This window comes from Mesoplodon bidens (genome assembly GCF_964165515.1).
Source record: "Mesoplodon bidens genome assembly, chromosome: 17".
NCBI lineage: Eukaryota > Metazoa > Chordata > Mammalia > Artiodactyla > Ziphiidae > Mesoplodon > Mesoplodon bidens.
This window is the reverse complement of record NC_138174.1, coordinates 68,498,234-68,525,298: the sequence shown is the minus strand read 5'-3', so window position 1 is coordinate 68,525,298 and position 27,065 is coordinate 68,498,234. Positions and strand designations below refer to the sequence as shown.

The window sequence follows — 27,065 nt, the reverse complement described above, 5'->3', positions numbered from 1 at the left end:
GAATCAAAAAATAAAAAGGCTGTAGGATTTTAAGTTCCATTTGGTGATTTAAAAATATGACAAACAGATTCTCTAGATACCAAAGAACAGCCCAATGACGATGTTCAGACTGTGTTCAGAGAGTCAGTTTAGATAAAACCCTAAGAAATTAATATTGAACACCAGATTTGGTTTCGCTTTCATAGTTTAGATTTAAGAAATAAAATATTTGTAAATATTAGAATGATAACTCCGCTAAAAACCTTTCACTTAAACATCAGAGTTCAGTGTTATTTAAAAAACCATCTTAGGGCTTCCCTGGTGGTGCAGTGGTTAAGAATCCACCTGCCAATGCGGGGGACACGGGTTCAAGCCCTGGTCTGGGAAGATCCCACATGCTGTGGAGCAACTAAGCCCGTGAGCCACAACTACTGAGCCCACAAGCCACAACTACTGAAGCCCGCGCGCCTAGAGCCCATGCTCTGCAACAAGAGAAGCCACCGCAATGAGAAGCCCGTGGACCGCGACGAAGAGTAGCCCCCACTCGCTGAAACTAGAGAAAGCCCATGCACAGCAACAAAGACCCAATGCAGCCAAAAATAAACAAATAAAATAAATTTATAAAAATAAAACTATCTTAGTAAATGTCTTTTTATAACATTTAAAATTAACTCAGCTTTTTGCAACACTATGAATTCAAGTAATATTTAATGTGTTCTACATCCTTTATATATTAACTTGACTTCTACTTTGATGTTTAATAATTTTTAAGAGAAAATCATAGCATAGGATAATGCCAATTTTTTTATTAAAATATGTAGATTGTACTATTTGCTTCTTTTCTCAAACTATTGTAAAGGATGTTTCTAGAGCACAGGATAGCTGTCGCACTGACAAAATCAATTAACCTCATGCAGAAAAAGACTACAGTAATTAAACTTAGGTTCCTACATACAAATGATTTTAATTTTTATCCACCTCTATAAATCAGAAAAACATTGTCTTATAAAATGTATATCTATTAAAACATGAGGAAAGGTTTTTCTGTGGCATGAATTAGTCTGAATCCATGTTTATCTTGCATCTAAGTTCATGAGAAGAGATTGCCTTTGGAAGAAGTAAGTCTTTCTTTGAAGGATGGGTGTTTTTATTGTTTTTGTACTCTTGGAAGAAGAGCTTACAGCCTGAATCGAAACCTCCCTTCCCAGAAAAATGAGCCTGCTGTGATTTTACAATAGAACAGTGTCTCTGTGCAATTGCATATGTTTTTATATACAATTGGTAAGAACTGCTCTGATAACTTTTACAATTCTCACGCATTAAAAGTTCGTGCATTACTTATCTGTAAAGGTTTACCCCTATGTTTAAAATTAGGCAGCCTATGTTTAAAACTAGGTATTTCTCCATCAATTAAACAACTCCCACTTTAAAACTATAGAAGGCATTCTTGAAAATTACGTGGGGTTATGTGTAAGCATATACACTCTTACAACCACCGCAGTCTAAGAATGATGTGGACCTAAACTCTCATTTGCAAATTAGAATTGGAAGAGGGACATGCGATTTAATTCCCTCCTGATGGTGCCACTCAGACTTGCCTCCCGATGGCAAACTATGACTAAACTATACGACTAATTTGCCTAATTTTCTATCACCTGTTAAGATTTGACAGCTTGTGTGCATATGGAGAGCACTCGTCAGACAGAATCTTCAATTCTCTCCCCAGTTTAAGATTAGATTTCTGAACTTTTCTGAATTCCTTGAAAGTTGAAGGCTTCATTTATTCATTTTTAGCCAACTGTTTTGATTCTTCCTTTTTAAGGTAAAGTTTAAGAGGTAATTGACAGACATAAAGAAAGCTAGCTAGAAGGGAATATATGAGGGTTAAGAGGGTGGGGAGTGTGGAGTGAGAATTATTCTCATTTTATTCTTGTCCAGCTATATGAGAAAATATAGATAACTTTAGCTATTCCTAATATTACTATAATGTCTCTTCTGCATTCTTTGTGCACAAAATTCAGAAATAATTTCAACCATTTATGTTGCAATTTTTATGTTTTCCAGACATTTTTATGTTTTCTATGTTATAAATAGTAATGATTCTACAGTATTTGTCTAGGTTTACATGTGTAGACTTTGATATCTATTTCTTTGTTTTATTCCAACCAAGTTGATCTGGCATATATAATACCTTCTGCCTAACTACTTAAACAGAAAGATATTTTATTTAACTTCCATTTATCTTGGGGAGTGTATTCCACTTAGCATTTTAACTCTGGTTTACAGTTAAATGAGGAGAATTGGTGTTTGATTTTTCCCCAGGTTTAAGCCCTATCGTCATCCTCTTCACCATTATTAGTGGCATTTTAGATTTTCAGTTTCTCCATTTACAGAATGGAAATTACAGGCAATGTTAGATTATTTTTATAAAAAAGACAGCTTGGGCCTCCCTGGTGGCGCAGTGGTTGGGAGTCCACCTGCCGATGCAGGGGACGCGGGTTGGTGCCCCGGTCCGGGAAGATCCCACGTGCCCCGGAGCGGCTGGGCCCTTGAGCCATGGTCGCTGAGCCTGCGCGTCCGGAGCCTGTGCTCCACAACAGGAGAGGCCACAGCAGTGAGAGGCCCGCGTACCGCAAAAAAAAAAAAAAAAGACAGCTTATTTTTTATCATTAGAATAAAGGTGTACTCTAATTATATGGTGTAAAAGCATTAAAAACACTGAAAAAGAGAGGACAGCAGGGAAAGATACCCTTTGGGCAGAAATTTCAGCAACAAAGAAGACGGCTCTTCTCTGCTTATTTTACCTGATACATAATTACCTTGAGGCAGGAGGAGGCACATGTGTTCAGATTGCCCCGTGTCACCAGCCTTCTGCCCTGGAATGCTGATCCTCTGGAAGGCAGCATCCTGGACTAGCCCCTGCCAGCCCAGGAGCCTGAGCAAGGACCTGGGCCCCTAGGCGCTTCTGCGCAGGAAATATATATATATGTGTGTGTGTGTATATGTGTGTGTGTGTATATATATATATATATATATATATATATATATATATATATATATATGTATATATTCTTTTTCATATTCTTTTCCATTATGGTTTATTGCAGGATGTTGAGTATAGTTCCCTATGCTATATACAGTATATACAGTAGGACCTTTTTGTTTATCTCTTTTATATATAGTAGTTTGTATCTGCTAATCCCAAATTCCTAATTTGTCCCTCCCCCCTTCCCCTTTGGTAACCAGAAGTTTGTTTTCTATGCCTGGGTCTATTTCTGTTTTGTAAATAAGTTCATCTGTGTCGTATTTTAGATTCCACATATAAGTGATATCATAGGGTATTTGTCTTTCTCTGTCTGACTTAATTCACTTAGTATGATAATGTCTAGGTCCATGCATGTTGCTGCAAATGGCATTATTTTGTTCTTTTTTATGGCTGAATAGTATTTCATTGTGCATATATACCACATCTTCTTTATCCATTCATCTGTCAATGGGCAAACTGAGGCAGTTTTAAGAGTAAAAGTTACCTAGCTGGTATAAAAGGTAAAGAAAGAGGATTGTTTCAGATACTGGGGTGTAGAGTCACCATACTGTTAAGTTCTCCAAATATAGGTCTCCTGTCTCCTGGCCGTGCTCCCTGCCTGATGATTGGAGGATGTTTATTGAGCTCTTACTAGGTGCCAGGAACTCACCTACATACTTGAGAATAAAACAAAGGTCCTATCCCTCACAGAGGTTACATTCTGGTAGAAAATAAGCAAAAAGTCTAAAGAGAGGAAAAAGAACAAAGAGCATGGAAAGAGCTTGGGGTGTGCTGCAGAAGCGATAAGTGGGTTGCAGTGTTAAATGGAGTGGTCAGGGCAGGCCGATGTGAGGTGAAATTTGAGCAAAGACTTGAAGACTGTGGAGAGGGAGCCATCCAGGTATCTGGGGAAGATCATTCCAGGCAGAAAATAACCAGAGCTGAGACCCTAATGTATGAGAGTCTCTGACATGAATGAAGAAAATCAGGGAAGCCAGTGTGGCTGGCAGGGGTGAAGGAGGTGAGCGTAGCAGGAAGTGAGGTATGGGGAGGAGACTGGATGCAGTGGAAGCTGTCATAACCTGCCCTGTGTCTGCATAAGCCAATTAGAGTGAAATAATTGTCCACTAATTATGACACCCAAGTTGAACAGTGCAGGGGAAACCTCACTGAATTTGTGTTTTTGTTTTTTGTTTTTAGTCACAGATATTTGATTTAACCTGAAGTCCACCCTTTACTTGAAATATTTTCAATTTTTTATTTTTTGATTACTCTGCCCCAGAGTGATGTGAAACATCTATATTTGCATATCCCCTCTATTGGCTGCCTCTAGCATTTCCTAAATTATTTACTGGGACAGGGCTCACATTCTCTTTGCAGCATGCATTTGAGGTCAACTCCTAGTTAATGGCAGGAGCTTGGAGAGATGCAGAAAAGAAAAGCAGGTATCAGAAAACAAGCCAAATACAGTTCATAGCTTTGGCTTTGCAATGTCTAGTCATCACCTGCAAAAACTGGGGAGAGGTGTGGGTACTGGTCTTGTTGGCTCAGACTGATATTGACCCAAGTTTGTTTCTCCTGAGCATCTCCAGATTCTAGTGGGGTGGCAGGAGTGAAGAGGAGGGAAGGGCAAGCTTCTCCCTGTCTTAGAAAATTACAGGTCCCACAGGCAGTCCAAACCCAAATTACTGACAAATTAGGCGCTCCTGATTGAAATACCTGAATGAGGAGCTGGCAAACTATGGCCTCCCTCTCTGTTTTTGTACAGCCTAAGGGCCAAGAGTAGTTTCTAAATTTTTAAATGGTTGTAAAAATCAAAAGAATAATATTTTGGGCTTCCCCAAAATATTATTGGCGCAGTGGTTGAGAATCTGCCTGCTAATGCAGAGGACACGGGTTCGAACCCTGGTCTTGGAGGATCCCATATGCCGTGGAGCAACTGGGCCCGTGAGCCACAACTATGGAGCCTGCGCGTCTGGAGCCTGTGCTCTGCAACAAGAGAGGCCACGATAGTGAGAGGCCCATGCACCGCGATGAAGAGTGGCCCCCGCTTGCCACAACCAGAGAAAGCCCTCGCACAGAAACGAAGACCCAACACAGCAAAAATAAATAACATTTTTAAAAAGAATAATATTTTGTGATACATGAAATTATATAAAATTCAAATTTCAGTGTCCATAAATAAAATTTTCTTGGAACACAAGCCACACCTATTCATTTAAGTGTTGTCTATGACAGCTTTCACGCCGGAAGGGAGTTGAGTACTTCTGCAGAGACCGTATGGACCACAGAGCCAAAAATATTTACTATTCTGCCCTTTACAAAATATAGTTGGCCAACTCCTAAATTGGATAATCTGAGTTAGGTCTCTAACTTCTTAGTTTATTAGTATCTACTATCCTGATGACTTCTGTGTGTTATATAATGGCATTATCTTCTGAAAGTTACTGGGAAAAAGAAAATCCTTTTAATACCAATGTACTAATTAAAGTTATTTTGAAAGAATGTACCTAGGAACTGTTTGTAAGGGTGAGTAAATGAGTATTTCTATTGTTAAACAAATGCCACCTAACCAACTTATACTGATTTAGATATCATTTGAAATAACATATGCCACCAGGATTCACCTGTGTAGAGAGATTTCTCAAATAGTGTAGTGTCTTAATTCTGGCTACTATAACAAAGTACCATAGACTGGGTGGCTTATAAACAACAGAAATTTATTTCTCAGAGTTCTGGAAGCTGGAAGTCCAAGGTCAGGGTGCCAGCAGGATAGAGTTCTGGTGAAAGCCCTACTCTGGGTTGCAGACTGTTGCCTTCTCCTCAATTGGCAGAAGGAGAGTGAGCTAGGTCTCTGTCCTCTCCCTGTAAGGGCATTAATCCCATTCATGAAGGCTCCACCCTCATGATTTAATTACTTCCTAAAGGCCCCACCTCCAAATATGGTCACATTGGGGATCAGATTTCAACATAGGATTTGGGGCAGGGGGAGCAAAATATTCAATCGGTAGCAAATAGTAAGTTCATGGCCATAACTTTCAACCATGAAAATATGTTTCATTTCTTTCAGTGAACGACACTTGTTAAAAGTTTTGTGGCAGTGTATGAGTTGTTCTGATTTTTAACTTTATAATAGAATTCTTCCTGTTTGTATCTTTTATGTGAGTAGAACTAAGTATAGTATCCAGAAAGAGTGATTCATATTGTCAAATTGCACCGAATAGCTTAGGAATTAGCATCCTTAAAACCACTAGTAAGAATTTTTTAAATTAACTTTTCAACAATAATAAAAATTTGCAAACCACAAAATTGAAGGGAACAAAAGCAATATTTAGAAATAAAATTCTTTAATATTTTTAGCTGAGAAGGGAGAAATAAAATGGAATTAAGGTCCCCTTTTATCACAGGTTAAATTATAGACATATGTATAATACCATATATTATATATGTGCAAATATGTAATATATGGTGTGTGTGTGTATTTGCACATACACAATATAAGGTATTACTGAGTTGCATTTGCACATCATGTTTAAAATTGGGTTAGACATAGTGAAATCATGCCATTAAATATGTATTCTTCATATATTTAAAATATTGCAAGAGAAAGAAAAAGTTTAGTTTAATGTTAGTCAGTTCCAAAGTAATTTCTTCTTCCTTGCTAACAAAATCCCCCTTTTATTTGAGTGGGCCATATGCTCTAATCCAGGAAATTAATAATGCTTGATTTAAGGCTTAAATTTTAGACCCATATAGCAGCCCCATTTTACTTAACCAGCAATTATTCTAGGTGTGGGTATATGCCCTTATTCTGACCAATGAAATAAATAATAAGCTCTGTTAAGGAGCTTCTGAGAAAATATTTCCTTCCTCAAAAAATAGAGACAGCCCTTTTATCCCCCAAACCTCTTCCATGTTAATTGGGATTCTCTTCTATGAAAATGTGATGGTTGGATCTATAACAATATTTTGTGAGAGAAAATCGCCAACACATACGTTCAACATGGCAGAAAGGAGAGAGAGAGAGAAAAAAAAATATATATATATATGTATATTTTCTTGGTGAAATCAGAGGCACTGATCCAAAGCTGGAAGCACAAACCCTTACAGACTTTTCACATGAGAGAGAAGTTCAAATTCTAATATTTAAGCCGCTGCAATTTAGATAGTCTGTTGTTCTTTGCTCCTTGTAGTTGCACACATTCTGAAATGATACAGAGACTGACTCTCCCAAGTATTTTTAGTTATTCTTATAAGCGCTGATTTTATCATCACTCATTATAATAAGGCTTGTTTGGCTTTTTTACTGCTCTCCTTCTGTACCTTATATAACTGATTAAAGTTTATATTAAATATTTCTTAAATTTATTTACATCAGATTCTGACTATCTTATGTTTACTTCTCTGATTAACAGTGCATGAGAACATTGTGAAGATAAACATGCTATAAATCTATTTTTCAAATGTTGTTTGTGGTTACACAGAAGCAAACGCTTCAGATTTCTACTTTTCTCTTTAATTGTTGATACTTTAATCACAGATTTCATTAGAAATGTGCCTCTGTAACTTTGCTGATAGAATTTAAAATATATTGGTGTGATAAATAAAATAGTAATAAAATATATAGCATAGAATGCCGCTCAATCTCTTTCATAATTGGGCTGTTCAGTGGATCGAAATGAATACTACATTATCTATATAGATCAAATTGGAAAACCTTCTCCAGAATCATATCTCCAAATCTCAGATATTCTCAGAGGGATCTGTCCATAGATGGAATTGTTTCTTTTCTTTCTTTCTTTTTTCTTTTTCTGAGAAGGTTTTTGTATCTCAATATGACTTCTTCTGAAATGAGGGAATCCTATGAAAGCTATACATATTCAGCCAGTCCCAGTGAGAGTCTATTGCAAGGGCTGGCAAACTTAAGTCTGTAAAGGGCCAGATGAATGTTTTAGGCTTGTAGGTCACAGGGTCTCAATTGCTATACAATCAACTGCTGTTGTAACTCAAAAGTAGCCATAGGCAATATGTAAATTAATGAGCTTGGTTGTGTGACAATAAAACTTTATTTGGCAGGCCTGCTTTGGCCTGGGGACTGTAGTTGGCTCATCACTGATCTAGAGATTCCACTTTTGCTTCCCCATCCCGGGCATTCAAATATTGTTCTTGAGCATTGTTAATACATATATCTTCTTTAATGCGTAACTGCAAATTATTCGTACCATGGAATTTATTAAGACATTAATGGGAGAACCTATGCAGATGCTGCAAATCTCTGCCCCTGGACTAAAATCCTCCTCTACTCTGAGTTAGTTATCTTTCTTTTTAATTTTGTAAATGAATAGACTTTATTCTTTTTTAGCAATTTTAGGTTTATAAAAACTTGAGCAGAAAGTAAAGAGAGTTCCCATAAACCCCTTCCCCCCCGCAAAAGTTTCCCTTTTTATTAACATCTAGCATTAGTGTGGTACAAATATTACAATTGATGAACTGGTATTGGTATACAGTTACTAACCAAAGTCCATAGTTTACATTAGTATTTACTTTTTGTGCTGTGCATCCTATGGATATTGACAAATGTAGGACATATACAACGACATGTACCACTACAGAATCATTCAGATAATTTCACTGCCTTCAAAGTCCTCTGTGCTGCACCTATTCATTCCTCCCCCTCCAGCCCCGGCAAGCCACTGATCTTTTTACTGACTCCATAATTCTGCCTTTTCAGGAATGTCACAGAGTTAGAATCATACACTATATAGCCTTTTCAGATTGGCTTCTTTTACTTAGTAATATACATTTAAGATAACCCATGGCTTGATAATTTCTTTTTATCACTGAATAATGTTCCACTGTTTGGGTTTACTACAGTTTGTTTATACATTCATCTATTGAAAGCCACCTTGGTTGCTCTGAATAGTTGGAAATTACAAATAAAGTCTATGCAGGTCTCTCTGAGGATGCAAATTTTACCTCATTTGGGTAGATAGCAAGGAACGTGATTGCTAGATCATGTGATAGGTTCTCTTTTTATTTATTTTATTTATTTTTATTTTTTTGATGCGGACCATTGTGAATGTCTTTCTGGAATTCGTTACAATATTGCTTCTCTTTCACGTTTTGGTTTTTTTGGCCATGAGGCATGTGGGATCTTAGCTCTCCGACCAGGGATCCAACCCGCACCCCCTGCCTTGGAAGGTGAAGTCTTAACCAGTGACGGCCAGGGAAGTCCCCGGTTATCTTTTAAAACACAATCTCATCCATTTTCTTGAAAATCTCTGGGGCTTATCTTCGTTGATCAGAAAGTCACAACCCCACGGCATGGCCAGCGTGGCTTGCTGTATCCCAGTTTCACATCACCACACGGACCTTAGCTTCCAGCCGTGCTGGTCCAAGACTCCTACCTCAAGGGGCTTCTCGTAATTTCTAGAAGGCAGTTCTTTTCCTTCCAAGTGGGATGTTTTTTCTCTTTCTTCTTCACCTTCACAAACTCTGATTCACCTTTCAAAAGCAGTTATACTCCAATAAAGATGTTTTTTAAAAAACCAAAACCTATAGCTAAATAACATCATGTTTCAAAAGCTTGTCCCCTTCTCCAAGGCAGGAATAGCTATTCCCTCTTCTAGACTCTGCCTCTTATGTCTTCAGCATAGCATGGGAAGCTCTGTATTGTGATTGCTGACATAATATTGATCCCCTCTACTAAAAGGTAATTGAAACTCTTGAAAACACACACACACACACAAGCTACTTAAGGGAAACAATTTAAATAAAACGTTGTGGAAAATTACCCTCTAAATATTTGAAATAATGTTCTATAAAAGGACAGAAAGCACTATGTACACTTATGTTATACACGTAAGCTTTATTTTGCCCAAGAATACAGAACTGCAGTATATGACCTTTCAAAAATAGCAATAAACACACACCAAATGTCATCCAGTTCCACAAGCAAAAAACCTACACACTTTGCTTGACACTCCTTCTCCCTTAGCTGCCAGGTACAATCACAGGGTACTGACTATTTGACCTCCTACATATTTCGTCAGTCTGTGCTTTTCTCTCCACTCCACTCCACTGCCAAAGTCTTGCCTGGTATTGCAGTAGACAGACCAGCATTCTTGCATCCAAACTGGCTCTCTTTTCTATTCTTCACACTTTAGCCAGAGTGGCCTTTCCAAATGCCTACCTGATTGTGACATGCTCTGCATAAAAACTTTTAATGCTCTCCCAGTGTTTCTATGGAAAGACCTAAACTCTTAACATGACTGTCTAGTTTGGCACGTGGTTAGCACACAGATCTCAACTCCTACTGCTGTCTTCTTCACGCTCTGCATTCCAATTTTGGTTTTCTTTTTGTCCATCAAATGGTCTGTCTCTGCTTCTGCCCCAGGGCCTTTGCACATGATGTTGCCCTCTCCAGGAATATTCTTCACCCCGCTCTAAGCCTAGTGAACTCATGCTGATGTTTTAGATCTCAGCTCCGATTTGAATGTTTTTCCGTACCAACTCAGGCTAGGTCAGGCATGTTTGTTACGTGTTCTCATGGAAATCATTCCTTTTCTTGTAGGAACTTGTCTTATTTTGTAGTGATATGATCAGTAGTGTAAATAATTGTCTCCTCCCCTAGACTTTATGCCCCAAGAGTACCAGCTATATCATTTTTGCTCATTGTTTATATCTCCAGATCAAGGACAGTCACTGACAAGTATATAATGTCTAAAATTCATGCATTTATTTAACCAATAAACAATGGAAAAATAAATGCATGAATTTTAGATATTATTAAGTATAGAATAATGGAAACATGTTACCATGTGTTCACAGTATTCAAATTTATTATGTAATATCTGGGACAGAATGTTTAGTATTTGTTTAGTATTAGTATTATTTATAATTAATATAATTCTTTCCATTTAATAGTGTCACATTCTCAACCAACAACCTGAAAGTAAAACCATTTAATTCATTAATGCCTGTAAAATTTCATAATATAACATGAAAATAATTCAGTGGTAATTAGACAATTAAATCCATGGCAGAATTGAGCTTCATGGTGACAGCTTCACCTGGGTAGAGTCATTTAGCCAACAGGTCGACGTTTTCCTCTCCCCAGTCACTCTTCTTCCCAGGAAGTGTTGCTGTTGCCCCTTTTCTTACTTTCCTGACCTTTCTCTTCAGTGTTCCATGTTTGTCCTTTTGTGTTAACCTTTGGAATTATCGAACAACTTGCAACCAGAATCTGGGAAGTCATGGCCAATGTGTTTCTAGCTAATAAAGCAAAAATCAAAGGAAAGCAATCCTCAGGTTATCATTTCAGCACCACATGGGCTTCCTCTATTTTCCACACGTTCAGTGTTGATGATGATTCTTTTTCTTCTTTTTGTTAGTGTTAGTGATTCTTTATCAGATACTGACCTCTTTTATTCCAGTAACATGATTTATTTGATATTCTGGGGGGAAAAATTAAACCTCTTACATTTGGTTCATATTTTCAACATTGTTATTATTAATAATTATTTGCTCAGTAGCAGCAATATGTACATAAAATATCACATGGATAGAAATAAAAACATCTTAATCCATTCCTTATGAGGACCTATACTCTCAGAGATGTAAAATCATCATCTATGACATGGAATAATGCTATTCTTCTTCTTGAAGCATTTTTAACAGCATTATTAAATCAAACAAAATATATGTGAATGGCCTTTGAAAATCATAAAGCTCAATACAAATTAATATTATTCAATGAATATGGCATTTTAGGAATATTGTAGAACCTGCTTGTACTTCCTTCATTTTTCTATGGAAGCTTGCATCTTATAGGTTGGATAAATGGATAGTTTTGATTATCTGTTTGGTTTGGGTTTTGTTTATACAGATAAGTGGTTTTGACTGGGTACGATTTTATTAGGAAAAATCCACAATGCAAACACACATAAAAAAACTTTTATGGAAAGTTCTAACTTAAAGTGGAGCTTAAAGAAAAGAAAGTAGAAAAAGCTTGTAGATGCATGTAGAAATAGGCCTAAGGAGAGAAGCATGCAGAGCTGTAAAAAATAGTTTTAAAACATAGTTCAAAGAGTTAGGCGGAAGAAAAAACCTGATGAAAACAAGCCCATGTTCACTCATAGAATTTGGCAAAGTGAAAGTCACAGTTAAATATTTGGCATTTTTATATTCAGTTTCTCAAGATAACACGGGCCAAAACTTACAAGGAGATGAAAGAAAACGTTGATAAAGTAAGATAAAGCAACCAGACTCAGTTTGGGTAGGACACGGTAAAATACTGAATGGATCTAAGTACAAAAACTAACAAACTTAATTTTTTTGCACAGCAAATTCTGCTCTTGTTTTGGCTAACAAAAAATTCTAGTGCAATATGAATTGAAAATGTTTGCTACTGTATGTGATAATATCTTGGTCTGGTTAAATATAAAAGAATATTTTCTGCAGCATTTGTTCCACTCAGGAAATCTTTGTTGCATCACCATTCCTCACTCCCACCATCACCACCACCATTAGTACCCTGATGCTAAGAACACAGGTTTTTTTGGTTTTTTTCCCCCAAAACTTTAGAATCCCTTAATTATGCACTCATTTCTTAAATGCCATCTCCCTTGATTTCTTCCTTCTATTTCTGGTATTTGAAATGTCTGAGGGACCTAGACCAGGTAGAAGGTCACACCAGATCGAGTCCTAATTCAAACTCAACACTCAAGAGACATTAGGGAAATGGAATGAAATAGAAAATAAAATAAACACTAATATGGCTGATAATTTTAAGTAATTTATCCAGTGGATTTAATAATCTTTTCTACTCCTTCCTTGAGGGTCATTCATTGGAGAAATTTTGTTCTGGAACTATTTTACTTCCCTTGTGGTTGCCCTGCCTGTTGTCAAGCCACATTTCCTGTCTTTGATTCCCTTTTAGAATTATGTATACTAGGTTGACCAGGTATAACTAGTGAGGTTGAGCCGAGGTCAAAAACTCAGACAGCCTAGGATCCATTCCTGCTCTACCACTTACTAGCTATATAAATTCTCACCAAGATACTTAACTTTAGCATCATACTTTGTTAAAAGGAATAAAATGAGGTAATTTGCGTAAAGCATTTAGCATTGTGACTGGCTTACATTAATAAAAAATAATAATTGCTACTAATTCTCACTTTAGTTCTCCTTTAATTAGATTTATAGTCACATCCAACCCTATATATAATAGAGCGATGTTCCCTAGACTATTTGTGGTGAAGGATAGTATTTTTTAAATTTTTCCAATCTTTTGCAGAGATATACTTTCAGAAAATATAATCAAATTAAGTTACTAGAAAATACTTTAAGTACAGAATAAAAGTCCAGAGTTTTTATTTTTATATTCAACAGTTAGTAAAAATATTTTGTTAAATTGCTATAGAAGTTTATAAGTGTTTTTGCTCAGTTTTGTACTTGTTTCATTGCAGACCAGAAATAAATAATTTGTAGATAGGTACCAGTTCATGGATCATGCTTTAGGTATTACTATGATGTGGACTGTGCAATAGATTTTATTATTTACCTTTTGAATGAGGCAACCTCATTTCTAAGATGTTCAAATGCTTACTGATATTATCATGGTTAGTGTATATATATATATATATATGTATATATATATATATATATATTTGGCTTTATGTAATATGTGTGCTGTAATCTGAAAAATCCTTAAAATGAAGGATGAAGTAATGCCAACACTCTGACTTCGAGACATTACTAATCTCTGATGAAGCCTCTGAGTATTTCTCAGACCAAGAAACTCTTTGCATATTACAGTATGCATCTGCTATTATCATGACATTATTCACTCTGATTGTTCAGAAACTTATTAAAAAGTCATGGCAGCACTTCTCCTGGGTTTCATCACATACATCCAGTCTGATTCCTTTCACATAAAGCACTCTCAGTTTTATGTTTCTCTTTTAGGCAAAGTTATATACAATTGACCCTACACATGTTGGAGAAGTCTTCTGTTGAGGAGCGGATGTATGACAAAACACCAGAACACATTTGATCTAAGAGCTCAGTTTTTAATCACGAGATGACCCACCATGACATCCTCATCCCATTCCAACCTTTCCCTGGGGAATGTAAGACTGCAGTGAGTTAGAGGGATGGTTGGCAACAGAGGGTAACCAACTCAGTTTCTGCTTTGTTCAGCGTTTCTTTAACTGATCAATGGGGGGCGAAAGGAACGTACAGCTTGGGTAAAGGGGAGAAGAGATTCATTTTGAGTACTCCTATGTATTCTTGTTTCTTGTTTTTTTTTAAACTCTTTTAATAATATACTTTTTCCCCCTTAACAATGATATCCTAAGACATGTGACATTTTTGCCAAGATGACAGCATATGTCATTCATTACTGTTTTCCATCTGTGTTTGTTTTCATATGTAGTTAGATGTAGATAGAGAGCAGCTGTATAAGGTACATATTTTCTGAGTTTTAACTGAATAATAATTCAGTTGAATTAATTATCTGTATCGGTTATCAATTCCTTAATGACACCATGTAGCAAACAATGAGTGCTGAAGCGGCCTATAACAGTTAAGTGTATTAATGCTTGTGCATCTGGAGTCATATGGAGATCGGCTAGGTGGCTCTGCACATCTTGGTAGGACTTGATCACCTGTCTGGAAATAGACTAGTTTAGGTTGGGCAACTTGGCTGTGTTCCACGTGTGTCTCTTCTCCAGCAGGCTAGCCCAGGGGTGCTCTCAGGGCAGTGGATGAGGCTGAGAAGGCAAACCCACTTGTACAAGTGCTTGTCAAGCCTCTGCCTTCTTCACCTTAGCTCACAGTGGGAAGACAAGTCACATTACAAGCTATGAGAGCTTTGATCCAGGGAGGGTGAAGAATTCAGGCCATTTTTGCAATTGATCACATATCTAGAAAAGTGCATCTCTTCAATTGAATGATAAGTGAGTAAGAATAGTTAAATTATTCATCTTGATGAAAAGAAGTGTACTTGGGCAAGTTAGTTAAACCCTCTGGGCTCAATTTCTTCATTTCTAAAATGGGGATAATAATAGTACCAATCTCACAGGATTATAGTGTGGAATAATTAGTTGATTAGGTAAATGTGTAGAACAGTGCTTGGTATAGACGTGTGCACAGTTTGTTAGCTGTAGTTATTGACATTATTATTATTACCATCATCTTCATCATTATTATTTTGAGGCATCACTGTTCAGCACTGACAAATTCTAAGAATGGTATGTGGTTGTATTAATACTTTCTTAAGCGTATTTATTTTGTGATTTTTTTGCTAATATTTATAGCACTGATACCATCTGTTCATGTGACAAGCATTATTATTTTAGGAATTATACATGTCTATATTCTAGAGAAAACAGATTTAACATTATAGAACTAGTTGGCACATGTTTTAATTATAATCTTAGAGCTTCTTATTTAAAGATATACTGCAAGTACTTTATATTTTTGCTTCCATTTCCTTGCTTTAATAAATTTTATACTAGTCTTAAGCTGGTAGAAAGCTTATGAATAAAGCCAATTTATTTGATATTTACTAAAATTTTGTGATCATGTATTGATATTAATTTGTTCTGTATGGTAACAGGAACATATACCAATGCTTCCCAAGCTCTCATATGCATACGAATCACCTGGTGTCTTGTTAAAATGCAAATTTTGATTCTATAGGTCAGCCGCCGTGGGGACTGGAAATCTGCATCTCTAACAACTTCCCAAGTGAGGAAGTTGCTATTGATCCCTGAATACCATGTTTTAAGTAGCAATGATATATTTAAGCTTATATATATGTATTATAATACATATAAAAAATATATATTTACATTAAATAAATAAGATAATTAAATTACTTAATATGAATCATTATAACAAATAAAAGTTGTTCCTGCCACAATTGTTTAAAAGCATGATGTCATAAAAAGAAAATACATATTAAATATAACATAATAAATTAAAATATATTTAGTAAATGAAATAATATATCTAAAGATATATATATCAAACATCTCTAAATGTCAAATGAGGTCTTTACTGGAAAAACAAAGCCTTCATTTACAATTTTGTTTCCCCAGAAACTAAGTAACAGCTTCTGGTTCTCTAAATATAAGGACTTGTGGAGATTGTTTTGTTGGTGGGAATATACTCAAAATCACTGGGTCCTATAATCAAATAAAAGCTGCCCCTTAAACATGTAAAAAATTATACTTTTTTTCTCCCCGTGGGCATTAGTCACAGCCTGATATTGTACATATTGATTATGTAGAATTTCAGATAAATAAAATGCATTAGTCAACTAAATTTTCTACTTCTGAGCGTTAACTACAAATTATTTTTTGTTTCAAAATTCATGACTATAAAATCTTCCAAAAGGTCAGAATATTCTCCCCTTTATATGTAACCTTAAGAGTGTTCTGTATTTCTTTTTTAAAAAACTGGGTAGTGTCAGAACAGTATCATTAAAGGATATAATTAATTTAATTTAATTTATTTATTTTTTTAAATATTTATTTACTTGTTTGTTTATTTGTCTGTTTCTTTGCTTTGGCTGCACTGGGTCCCTGTTGTGGCATGCAGGATCTTAGTTGTGGCATGCAGACTCATAGTTGTAGCATGGAAACTCTTAGTTGCAGCATGCATGTGGGATCCAGTTCCCCGACCAGGGATCGAACCTGGGCCCCCTGCATTGGGAGCATGGAGTCTTAGCCACTGGACCACCAGGGAAGTCCCAGGATATAATTAATTTTAAAATTGTAGAAGATGAAGGCGATTAGTATGAATTTCTACTGACCTCAAGATAAACCTTGGTAGACTACATGTCCCAAAGGTAGAAAGGGAAGAAAAAGCTAACTGAGATACAGACATGGTAAATGGATCATTGAGATTTCTACCTAAAGGTGTGTCTAATTAAGTTGAAACCTGTTAAGGGTAAATAACTACTACCCTGTTCATGATAACAATTAATATTTGAGCTGTACTTTTGGATTCCATTTATAGATTATAATATAGCTATAGTTTATAATTCAATTTATAATTTACAAATTATTTTTGTAATGATTTGAACCACCCCTATTATCTTATTTGATATTTGCAAGAAACCTTTGTAATTTGTTGTTATTCTTCAAGTGAGAACTTGAAGTCTGAGGCTCCCTCCTCCTCTCAACTTAAGCCTGGGGAGAAATATTCATAAGAAGTCCAGGGTCAGGGCCATTATTAGGCTGTTGATGGGAGGGGACTGAGGTTTTGATGACTCTAGAATATAATTAATAGCTATTATTTACTGTGCATTTATTATGTGCTATTTCCCACAATATGTCTAATATCATTTCTCTATTCTCTCTTTTTAATCTATTTTGGAATTGCCTTGTATTCTAATAACTGCTAAAAATTTGTCTGGAATGTTTCTTTTTATGTTTTCCTTTCGAAACAGTGGTGGTGCTGGTACTAGGCAAACCTGTAAATATTAACCAAACATAATTTTCATGTAGTTGTAAATAAAAACAAAACAGATGTAGTAACTAAATGGAATTTGTGGACTACTACATAACTAACTACTTTTACAAGAAGCCCAGGCTCATAACACACCGTAAAGGCTTTTCCGGGGATGAAACTCTGATGAAAATGCTGATTCAAATTGTATGCATTTGTATACATGAACATAAGTGCAATCCAAGCTTAATTTGGGAAGATTTGAAACTAGATTACCAACCTTAGGTCAGAATTGGCAAAATTTTTTAGCAAAGGACCATACAGTAAATACCACAGTTTTTGCAGGTCATACAATCTCAACAACCCTCCACTGCACTTTGTAGCATGAATTTGGCCATGGATTGTAGTTTGCCGACCACTGGGTTAGATTCTCAAGGTGACTGATAGCTATTAGGTTATGATTATGCTGAATTATCTGGGTTTATGGCTTATTTATTGGTTACAAATTATGGAACATGGGTCCTCTATTCCCTCCACCCCCTCCTCTCATCCTGAACTGAGATGGTGCATGCAAATGGCCCATCACAGTATTTTCTTAAACAAAGACATTTCCCTCAGAAGAGGAATTCTGCTGCTACTGTTAAGATAATAAGTACACCACAGATGGTCCTTTCATTTCAAAACAACCACAACATAAAAGGAGATATGAAATTTTTGTTTAATTGTTGTGTTTTTCTATTCTGTTATTTGATGATTTCGTTTGGCAAAGTTACAAACTAATATTTAAGCTTCTGCTGGAACTCAACTGCTGTTGATTTCTGTTGTGATGGTGTTGGTGGCTCTAAATATAGGCTGGGCAAGAAGAGAAAAAGACACATCAAACTCCTTATCTATTTCATTTTGGCAGTTTCAAAGAGTTTATATTTGAGCTTAAATTTAAATAAGTCTTCTCATATTATCACTGCCAGTTTTAGAATGTTTCACTGGCACAGTCGTGGTATGACTCAAATAGATAAATACCATCAGTTAGGTTAGGGCTGCGTTGATAAGCCACCTGGGCTTCCTTCTTTCTTTAGTAGTTTTCTTGCCACTCTACATTGGAGGTCTCAAACTGGGTGCTCAGGGGTCCACCTCAGACCATTGGTCCGTGCTACATTGAAAAACAAAAACAAGAACAAAGAAGTAGCTGCCACCATACAAAGGAGATTTTTATCCAGAAATCTGGATGTTTCACTTCCTTTGAAAAACCAGGAAGAACGTCTGCAGATCTAAGGTTTTTATTTTCCCGTGAGAACCGTCATGCTTTCTGCCATTCTGTCCATCTCTTCTGTCCAGCTCTGAGCATGAGTAGGGGGCATTTATCCTCACATGATGCTATGTTGGGCTGCAGCCTGCAGGCCTGCAAGCCCTGTACTTGCTCAGCTTCTAGACCTAGGAAAGAGCCCGGAGTCAGTGATAGAGAAATCAGTGGTTTAATGGACAGGGGGAATCTTACACCTGTGAAGCAAGATCCTGGAGCGACACCCCACGGTGTTTGGCGGATGGCAGTCAGGAAGGGCCGCAGTCTTTGCCCCCCCAGGGGGAAGGGGGAGGTTACCAGTTATAGGGGGAATTGACATTCGCTTGGCTCATCTGTTACCAGGGAAACTAGCAGAGGGGCATGCCCCTCCCCGCCCCTTTGTTAAGCTATCAGGGCGGAGATGTTCTGATCTAAAGATTGGAACAGTCACTAGCTGGGACAGGGGCAAGTATGTAGGAAGGTCAATCAGGTGAGTAGGGTGTAGGTGAAGCAGGCCCTGGTCCAGCAGGGAATGTCCTGAGAGCAGCAAAGCAGCCATCTTGGGGGTCCTGGTGATAGAGGCTAGGTGCTCTGATGACGCCAGCCTGCTTCACACTCGTATCTGCCTGGTCAGTATAGGCATTTGAGTTTGTGGCTCCAGCCACAAAGCTGATCTCTGGGGATCTCATCAATTACAATTTTCCCCAATCCTACCTATGGGACTATTCACTCCATCTGTCCCTCTAAAGCATATTGTAGGATTCAAACACAAAACTATGACTCTATTCATTGTACAGTTACTATCAAGAGCATATTTGCTTGGGTTATGTGTGTTATGTTTTCTTTATTTGGTCAAAGTCACTTTTTCCTTGCAAGGAAATACCTTGTAGAAGTTAGTGCCAAGAAAAAGAAAAGATTTTCTCTCTTTAATAATTTGTATTACATAAAGCCTTTCTCTTTTTGTCTCAGCTACCAGGAAGTTCAGAACTCAATTTAATAATGTGTCATAACTCTGGTGGTATTTCTCTCCTTACTTTATGCGCCCTTGATTATTAAATTAATACTAATTACTAACATGAATACACAACTACACATGTCCTACAAACAGTTTTCAAGTCCATTTCACAGGAAATTGGGCTTCAACACATCAGTATATAATAAGGGTTACTAACTTCTCAAACCATCCTCCACAAAGACAACAGAATATAAAACACTAATCAGACTATATCATCATTCCCTTGCTTATTCAAGAACTCTGCATATCTACCTCTTGCTTATAATAAGGAGCCTAACCTGTTTATCAGAGTGCCCAAGACCCTTTCTTACATTTCTCTAACTTAGCACATCATTCTGCACTTTGGCCCTCACAGAGTCCCAGTAATGGACTAATGATAGTTTTCCAAATATACCATGGCATTGCCCACATCTTGTTTTTCACAGTACCATTTACCCCACCTATAGTCCCTCTAGGAAGGTAAGTTTACCGCAGCAAATATTGCATGGTACTAGCATTTTTAAGCACAAAAATTTTAATAAAATTCTTCCAGGAAGAATCCTGTTCATTTTGTATATGTTCATTTTGGTACATCTGAGGCTGAGCCCAACAGTTCATACAAAATTGTTCTCACTGACTAATCATTTAAATAAATTTTGGTTTGCAGAATTGTTGATAGAATTGAAATAACTGATACAGGGTTATTTTTGACTATACATAATGGGAAACCTTTTTAGAATAAATATTGAGTACTTACTATATGCCAGGTCCTCTTCTAAATATGTAATGCGTATTGATTCACTCAATTCTCCCAACCACCGTATTATCCTATGATTTTTGTACCCATTTTAGAGATGAGGAAACTGAAGCCCAGGGATTAAGTAATTTTCCCAAGGACTCACCGCCAGGAAGGAGTGGGGTCAGGGTTGACCCCAGGAGGTCTGTTTCCACAGATGACATTCATAGTCACCCTGTCTCCCGTTTTCAGATTGAAAGTACATTTGTCCCTTATGACAGCAAATAAGTAGTAACCAATCTCAACTTCATTAGTCCTACCAGTTCTCATGAGAATGATGGGATTATTTTGAACTCCAATATTTCATGAGCAGATTGTATTCTTGAAACGTCTAGAGGAGTCTAGCAAAAAGCATTAGACAATAGTAACTTTGAATGTAGTGTGTATGCATGTAAGTATGTGTATGCACATTAATTATTTAACCAAGAATAAAGAAGGGTGAAAAAGTACCAGCCAGTCGCCACCATCACAATCACCTGAAGGCAGTGGCTCTCACTGTGGAAGACAGAATCACCTCCTTCTGAAGTTACTGGCACAGCTTGTAGAAAGGGGATGTGTTATTGACTTCCTTGGAGTCTTAAGATGCAAACATTTGATTTAAAAAGACTTAGTGACAGAGACATACCTAACGACTTCTTCCACATCAAGGGTCTTCATTCTCATTCATATTCAACTTAGTCAATTTAGAGTAGAGACAATACACTTCTAATTGCTGATGGTAAGGCAAGCAGTGTCCTCCATGTTTCGTACATTATGGCAGTGGGGATCAATTGAATATAAGGAAGGGTTGATCACCCTATGGACCTGCATTTCCAAAGCTGGAGACCTTCCTGTCTCGAGATTAAGGTCAGTCTTCAATGGTCCTCTTAATAAGGTAAAGCTCCGGGCAGAGACCTGATATCTTAGTCAGCAGGTGCCAGCTTCTCTCCCCACTGAGTGACTTACTGGGTCAGCCTTTACCATACCCACTCCCGGTTGGTTCTACAACCGGTTTTAACTAGTACTAATAAATAGTATTCTTAGCTGCCTTGGCCTGTCTCAATAAAAAGACAAAGGACGTGCCAAAGTCTAATCTGTTTGTCCTAGAAGGTACACGTTCAACCAATATCTTATATTTATTAGTCTTAGAGCATTCCATTTTATTTTCCTCACCACAAATGTATGAATACCCACCCTTTTATCAGTCTTTCCTCTGAAGTAGGGCCTGGAGACTGACTCACCGAGACTATTATTTGTTAGTCAGAGAACTAATAGGAGGATATTTGGAGAAATAAAACTTTGCGGAAGACCGGAATATTTATTTGGATGGTATCTAATTCAAACCTGAGGTAGCGTCATCTCGAAGAAATGAAGGTCTACATAAATTCCTTTGGGGGGCGGCTAAACCTGTCTTCTGGCTGTTTTAATCTCATCAAATTAATAACTGGAACTATCATCTTTGTCATAAAAAGCACCTGCCATTAACAAAACCTGTTCCCCTTGGAAAACGATTTAACTTTCAGTGAATTAAAGTTATGGGGCACTCTGAATAAATTGTATCCTGCAAGAGACACCACTTGATAATTAACACTCTCCTGGGAAATACTGAAAGAACATTTCTACAGACAATAATGTCACATTCCTTATTATGGCTAGCATAACTTTAACTCTTAAAGGTTTTATATTTTTAGACCCTAAAGGATATGTTTTTCAGAATGTGTATAGAAAATAACTTTTTTAAAAGAAAAACAAAAGTTACTATTTTCTGTAGTCATAAAAATCTATTAAGGTGAAAAAAAATTTAACTACCTGATATTTTTTAAAAGATAATGACAATAAAGCTCTGTTTTGCATCTCTATTTCATAAATATGGAAGAGCACAGTGTTGAGCCTATTTAAAATAGCCACAAAAACTAGTTAAGTGACTTCCATGGTCTGTAACTAGGAAGGCTGAATTTTAAAATTATTTTTCACAGAGGTCTATCTGAAATGCCTTTGTAGGTTAAATTTTAGAAGTATGTAAAACTCATCTATGAATATTTGTGTTATTAATAATCATAAGGTAGCAAGCTTTGTGTTATTCATCAATCAGTGTAGATAATGGCTTTGAGAGTCATGTTAACTCATTGTACTCTTTCCAAAAATTTTTTTTTTTTTTTTTGGCTGTGTTGGGTCTTCGTTGCTGTGCTTGGGCTTTCTCTAGTTGCAGCGAGTGGGGTCTTCTCTTTGTTGTGCTGTTCGGGCTTCTCATTGCGGTGGCTTCTCTTGTTGTGGAGCACGGGCTCTAGGCGTGCGGGCTTCAGTAGTTGTGGCACGTGGGCTCAGTAGTTGTGGCTCACAGACTCTAGAGTGCAGACTTGGTAGTTGTAGTGCACGGGCTTTGTTGCTCCGCAGCATGTGGGATCTTCCCGGACCAGGGATCAAACCCACGTCCCCTGCATTGGCAGGCAGATTCTTAACCACTGTGCCACCAGGGAAGCCCTCCAAAAATTTTATTCAGGGCAGCTGTTGATGATTCACTTCAAGAGTTCCAGGGGGACTCTGAACCGTGGATTAGGTCGTGATTTTCAGCTCCTGTCACTATGATCAGCTAACATGGCATCTGGCCTCTGCTCCAGGGGCTAGTTTGTATGCCAGCTGATTGTCAGGGGCTTAGTTTGAGGTGTCAGCTTGTCTCTTTGTAGGTAAAATGTATCACCCTGTAATATCAGTGACCTAGTGAACAACTGGCAACAGGGTATCATGTAATTATTCCTATGGAAATATTGAAAATAGGCTATACCTTACACATGTATTTTATTTTGTTTAGTTTGTTGTGAATACAGGATGCTCCTTTATCCTGTTGTTTCTGTTTATACTCTGGTTGAATTGTATTCTGTTCAACTGAAATTATTTTGAGTTTGCTCCTGTATTCTAATTTCTAATTAAAGGACATCCATACTTTTGCCTATACACACACACACACACACACACATATGTATATGTGTGTGTGTGTGTGTGTGTGTATTCCCCATGTAGCAACTTCTTCTCTATTCATTGTATGTTGATAAATGTATATGGACAATTAATACCTGCAGGAGGAGGTACATTTGACCATCCCTGCCCAAGGGCTGGCTCGTTGGCCATCGTGGGCAAGTTTATGGAAGAAGGAAGAGGAAGCATGAGGAAGCTCCCATTCCTTCCTCTAACTTTCATTTCTTCCTTTTCTCTCAACAGGAACTTTTTACCCCTGAATGCAAGTTTAAAGAATCTGTTTTTGAAAACTATTATGTAATCTACTCATCGATGCTGTACAGACAACAGGAATCTGGTAGAGCCTGGTTTTTGGGATTGAACAAGGAAGGGCAAGTTATGAAAGGAAACAGAGTAAAGAAAACCAAGGCAGCAGCTCATTTTCTACCCAAGCCATTGGAAGGTGAGTGTTATGGGTGTTTTATCCTTATCAGGTTTATCACACATTTATCTTTCACACTGATGACTCTACCATGGCCACAAGGAGCCCTCATGGAATGCTGGAAATGTTCTTTATCTTGATCTCAGTGGTGATTCACGGGTGTCTGAATAAGCTGTGCATCTAAGATTTGTACACTTTACTGTATATATGTATATGTGTGTATATTATGTATATATATATATACATACACATATATTCCATTAATTTAAATATGCCCGTACTCATTTCTCATGTCTCAGATCCTCACTACCCCAACCTCTCTAAATAATTTTAATTAATTAATTAATTTAAGAAATTTAAAATCTGCAATGACATTATAAAGCTGTGACTATGACAATAGGTATACTAGAAAAACTAAGTTTTGAGTATTATGGAATGTTTGAGTATTTGCCCATTTTGCTATTATCTAGCTGAAACTAACCACATATCTGTGAATTAGTATAATTACAGGAAATATAAAGAGTTAATAAGTTGGCCTTTAAAGAACTTGTTGATATTAGATATCTCCCTTCCAAACTGCTAACTGTTTAGTAAATTCAAATGTGGCTTGACCTTCTTTGACACTCAGCTGTAAACAATGAAGCCTTCAGATTTACTTTGATTGGATTTCTGGAGAGGAGGCTACAAAATTTTAATTAATCAGAAACATCTGCACATTTCTCATTAAGGATTCTACCGGAAGCGTCATTTTATCTATGTAACATTTGTTTGGGAACTACCAAAAGAAATTGATATTGAGGCTTTTCAAAAGTGTTTTCTATTCAAATGCTTTTGTTTACCTTTTGCAGAAAATCAGACCTGCAATAACTAAGTAAACATTTGAAGTCAGCCTACATGGTTCGATTTTTCTTTTTGTTTCTTATTCCTACAGGAAAGCATTAGCCATCAAGAGAAACGCATATTAGTTTTATAATCCATATTGTCTTTATAGGAATAAGATAATTTGAAATATTGGAAGTTAATTATTAATTATCTGTGGGTATATAATTCAGCTTTCAGTTTGCCTAAGTTTGGAAAACCAGTCTTGTTGGTTAATACCATCTTTATAATTTCAGTGATATTGACTATCACTCTTAACTAAATTTGCCTCTACAACGAGTCATTGAAACGCAAACAAGTAGCCACCAGGGCCTATCTAGGAAAGGAAAAATTATTCCAGTCTGAAATATGAGTGAATTATTCTCTTTCTATGCTAGATCATAAGGAAAATGAGAATAAAAATAAGAAATTAGAGGGTTTCTCTGTTCGTCCAAAATAACGTATCCACGATTTGGCTTTACCACTTCAAGTGAACTTTGAGACCGTCAGATATTCAAATGCGAGTGAAAAAAATTTAAAAACTAAGCCATAGCAACTCTACAAAAATCAGGCAAAATCTGGAAACCAGCTATTTAGTATATCCAGCAGGAAATATCTGAGACCCTAAAGATATGGGGTAGTAATATCACTCTGCATTTTATTAATACACTGAACTGTTGTGTGTATATGTGTTTGTTGTGTGTTTATGTATACATGAAGAAGAGAGAAATAGAATTTTCAAAAAACTAGCAGACAGAAGTACTCTAAAGACAATTAAGGGGGTATTATAAAGACAGGTTATCACATAGTGTAATTGATAAGGAAAATTAATTTCAAACTTTCAAAACCCATACAGGATGTAAATTATATCATTGAAATTGTTAGGGCAAATTAGATTCTTGATGAATTTTTGGTGCTCTGGGGTATTCATATTTCTTACACAACTTCACTGTGTAGACGATCAAGATTAGCACTCTGATGCTGTAGTCGCCTAACTAAATGACTAGTGGGAGTGAGGGACTGGAAAATGTGTCAAGGATATGGATTAATCTCTTAATCCTTTTCACGTGCTAAGTCCTTTATTATAGGTCTGATACACATGTGCTTTCAAGTCTGTGTGCTGCTGAAAGATCTCACGATGCATTTGCAAAAGGTGAAATCCTACCACCTTGAACATGGAGAATGCATCTAGTGGTTCATCCTAACAAAGCTTAAGTTCTCTTCATAAAATGTAGGCTTTCAAAACCCTAAAAAGCAGGTTGGGCAGCTCTAATTCGCTTGTCTTTCTGATGGCAGATGATTTTAACTCAGTTTTCCCCAAGCATCAGTCACCCTGAAATCTCCTTTCCCAGGATTCCCTGGAATCATTTTCAAAAAAGCCACATGAACTATTGTGATTAATGATGTCACCAGATCAATTCCCCAGAGCTTCCTCAGACGTCATTCCCACTTGCCCTCTTGCCATTCTGTACTTCTGCCTTATATGACATCAATTACAGATTTTCATGATTATACCTGAAAATGAGGCATAAAAAATATAAAACACCCCACACTTGCCTTCAATTATTTAAGGGTCTCTTTGCATGATTTCGGGAGAGGAGATCTAAACAATGATCTCCAGAAGACCCTGGCTTAAGGAAAGTGAGTTGTTTGTATTGTTCTTATGGCTTTGAAGCTGACAGTAGTGTGATTATATTGCCTTTGAAGCACTTGAGAGAAAAATTATTTAATGACCTAGGGGTGTAAATACATAGAATGGAAAAGATGAGTGAGAATGAGTTCCACGTGTTGACAGCGTGCAGTGGAAGGAAAGTGCTGAACAAAGAGAATTAGGTTAAATGCTTGCCATTCTCACATAGTTCCTGTGGGGTGTGTGTGTGTGTAGCCACATCCCCTATTTAAACCTTCTCTCCTAGACAAAAATGCAGGTGCCCCCAGGTGCGTATTTTGGATACACAAACCAGAAAATGCAAAGGAAGTAATATTTTCTGTTTGGGGGCTGGATTTTACTGCTTTAAAACAGGAATTCCCTCTTGATGGGGTTACTTGACTTCAGGGGAAACAGGACTGGGCCAACGGCTGAGGTCTGTGCGTGAAGCTAACCAGGTAACGTCTCCTTTTCCTCCTGCCCTCCCCGTCACTAGTTGCCATGTATCGAGAACCATCTTTGCATGACGTCGGAGAAACGGTCCCAAAAGCTGGGGTGACGCCGAGTAAAAGCACAAGCGCATCTGCAATCATGAATGGAGGCAAACCAGTCAACAAAAGTAAGACGACATAGCCAGATCCTCACAGGTGTTG

The 27,065-nt window shown here is 37.1% G+C and overlaps 1 protein-coding gene across 3 annotated transcripts in view; it reads left to right on the top strand.

Annotated features, from left to right (window-relative positions):
• Positions 1–27,065, top strand: part of FGF14 (fibroblast growth factor 14) — a gene marked incomplete at its 5' end in the record, with an annotated part of 580,960 nt that extends 553,895 nt beyond the window's left edge. For all 3 annotated transcript variants that reach the window (XM_081215044.1, XM_081215042.1, XM_081215043.1), the window contains 2 exons: positions 23,729–23,927; positions 26,909–27,065. In XM_081215044.1, coding sequence (XP_081071170.1) covers positions 23,729–23,927; positions 26,909–27,045 — 336 coding nt within the window. In that variant the 3' untranslated portion in view covers positions 27,046–27,065. The remainder of the gene's footprint in view (positions 1–23,728; positions 23,928–26,908) is intronic.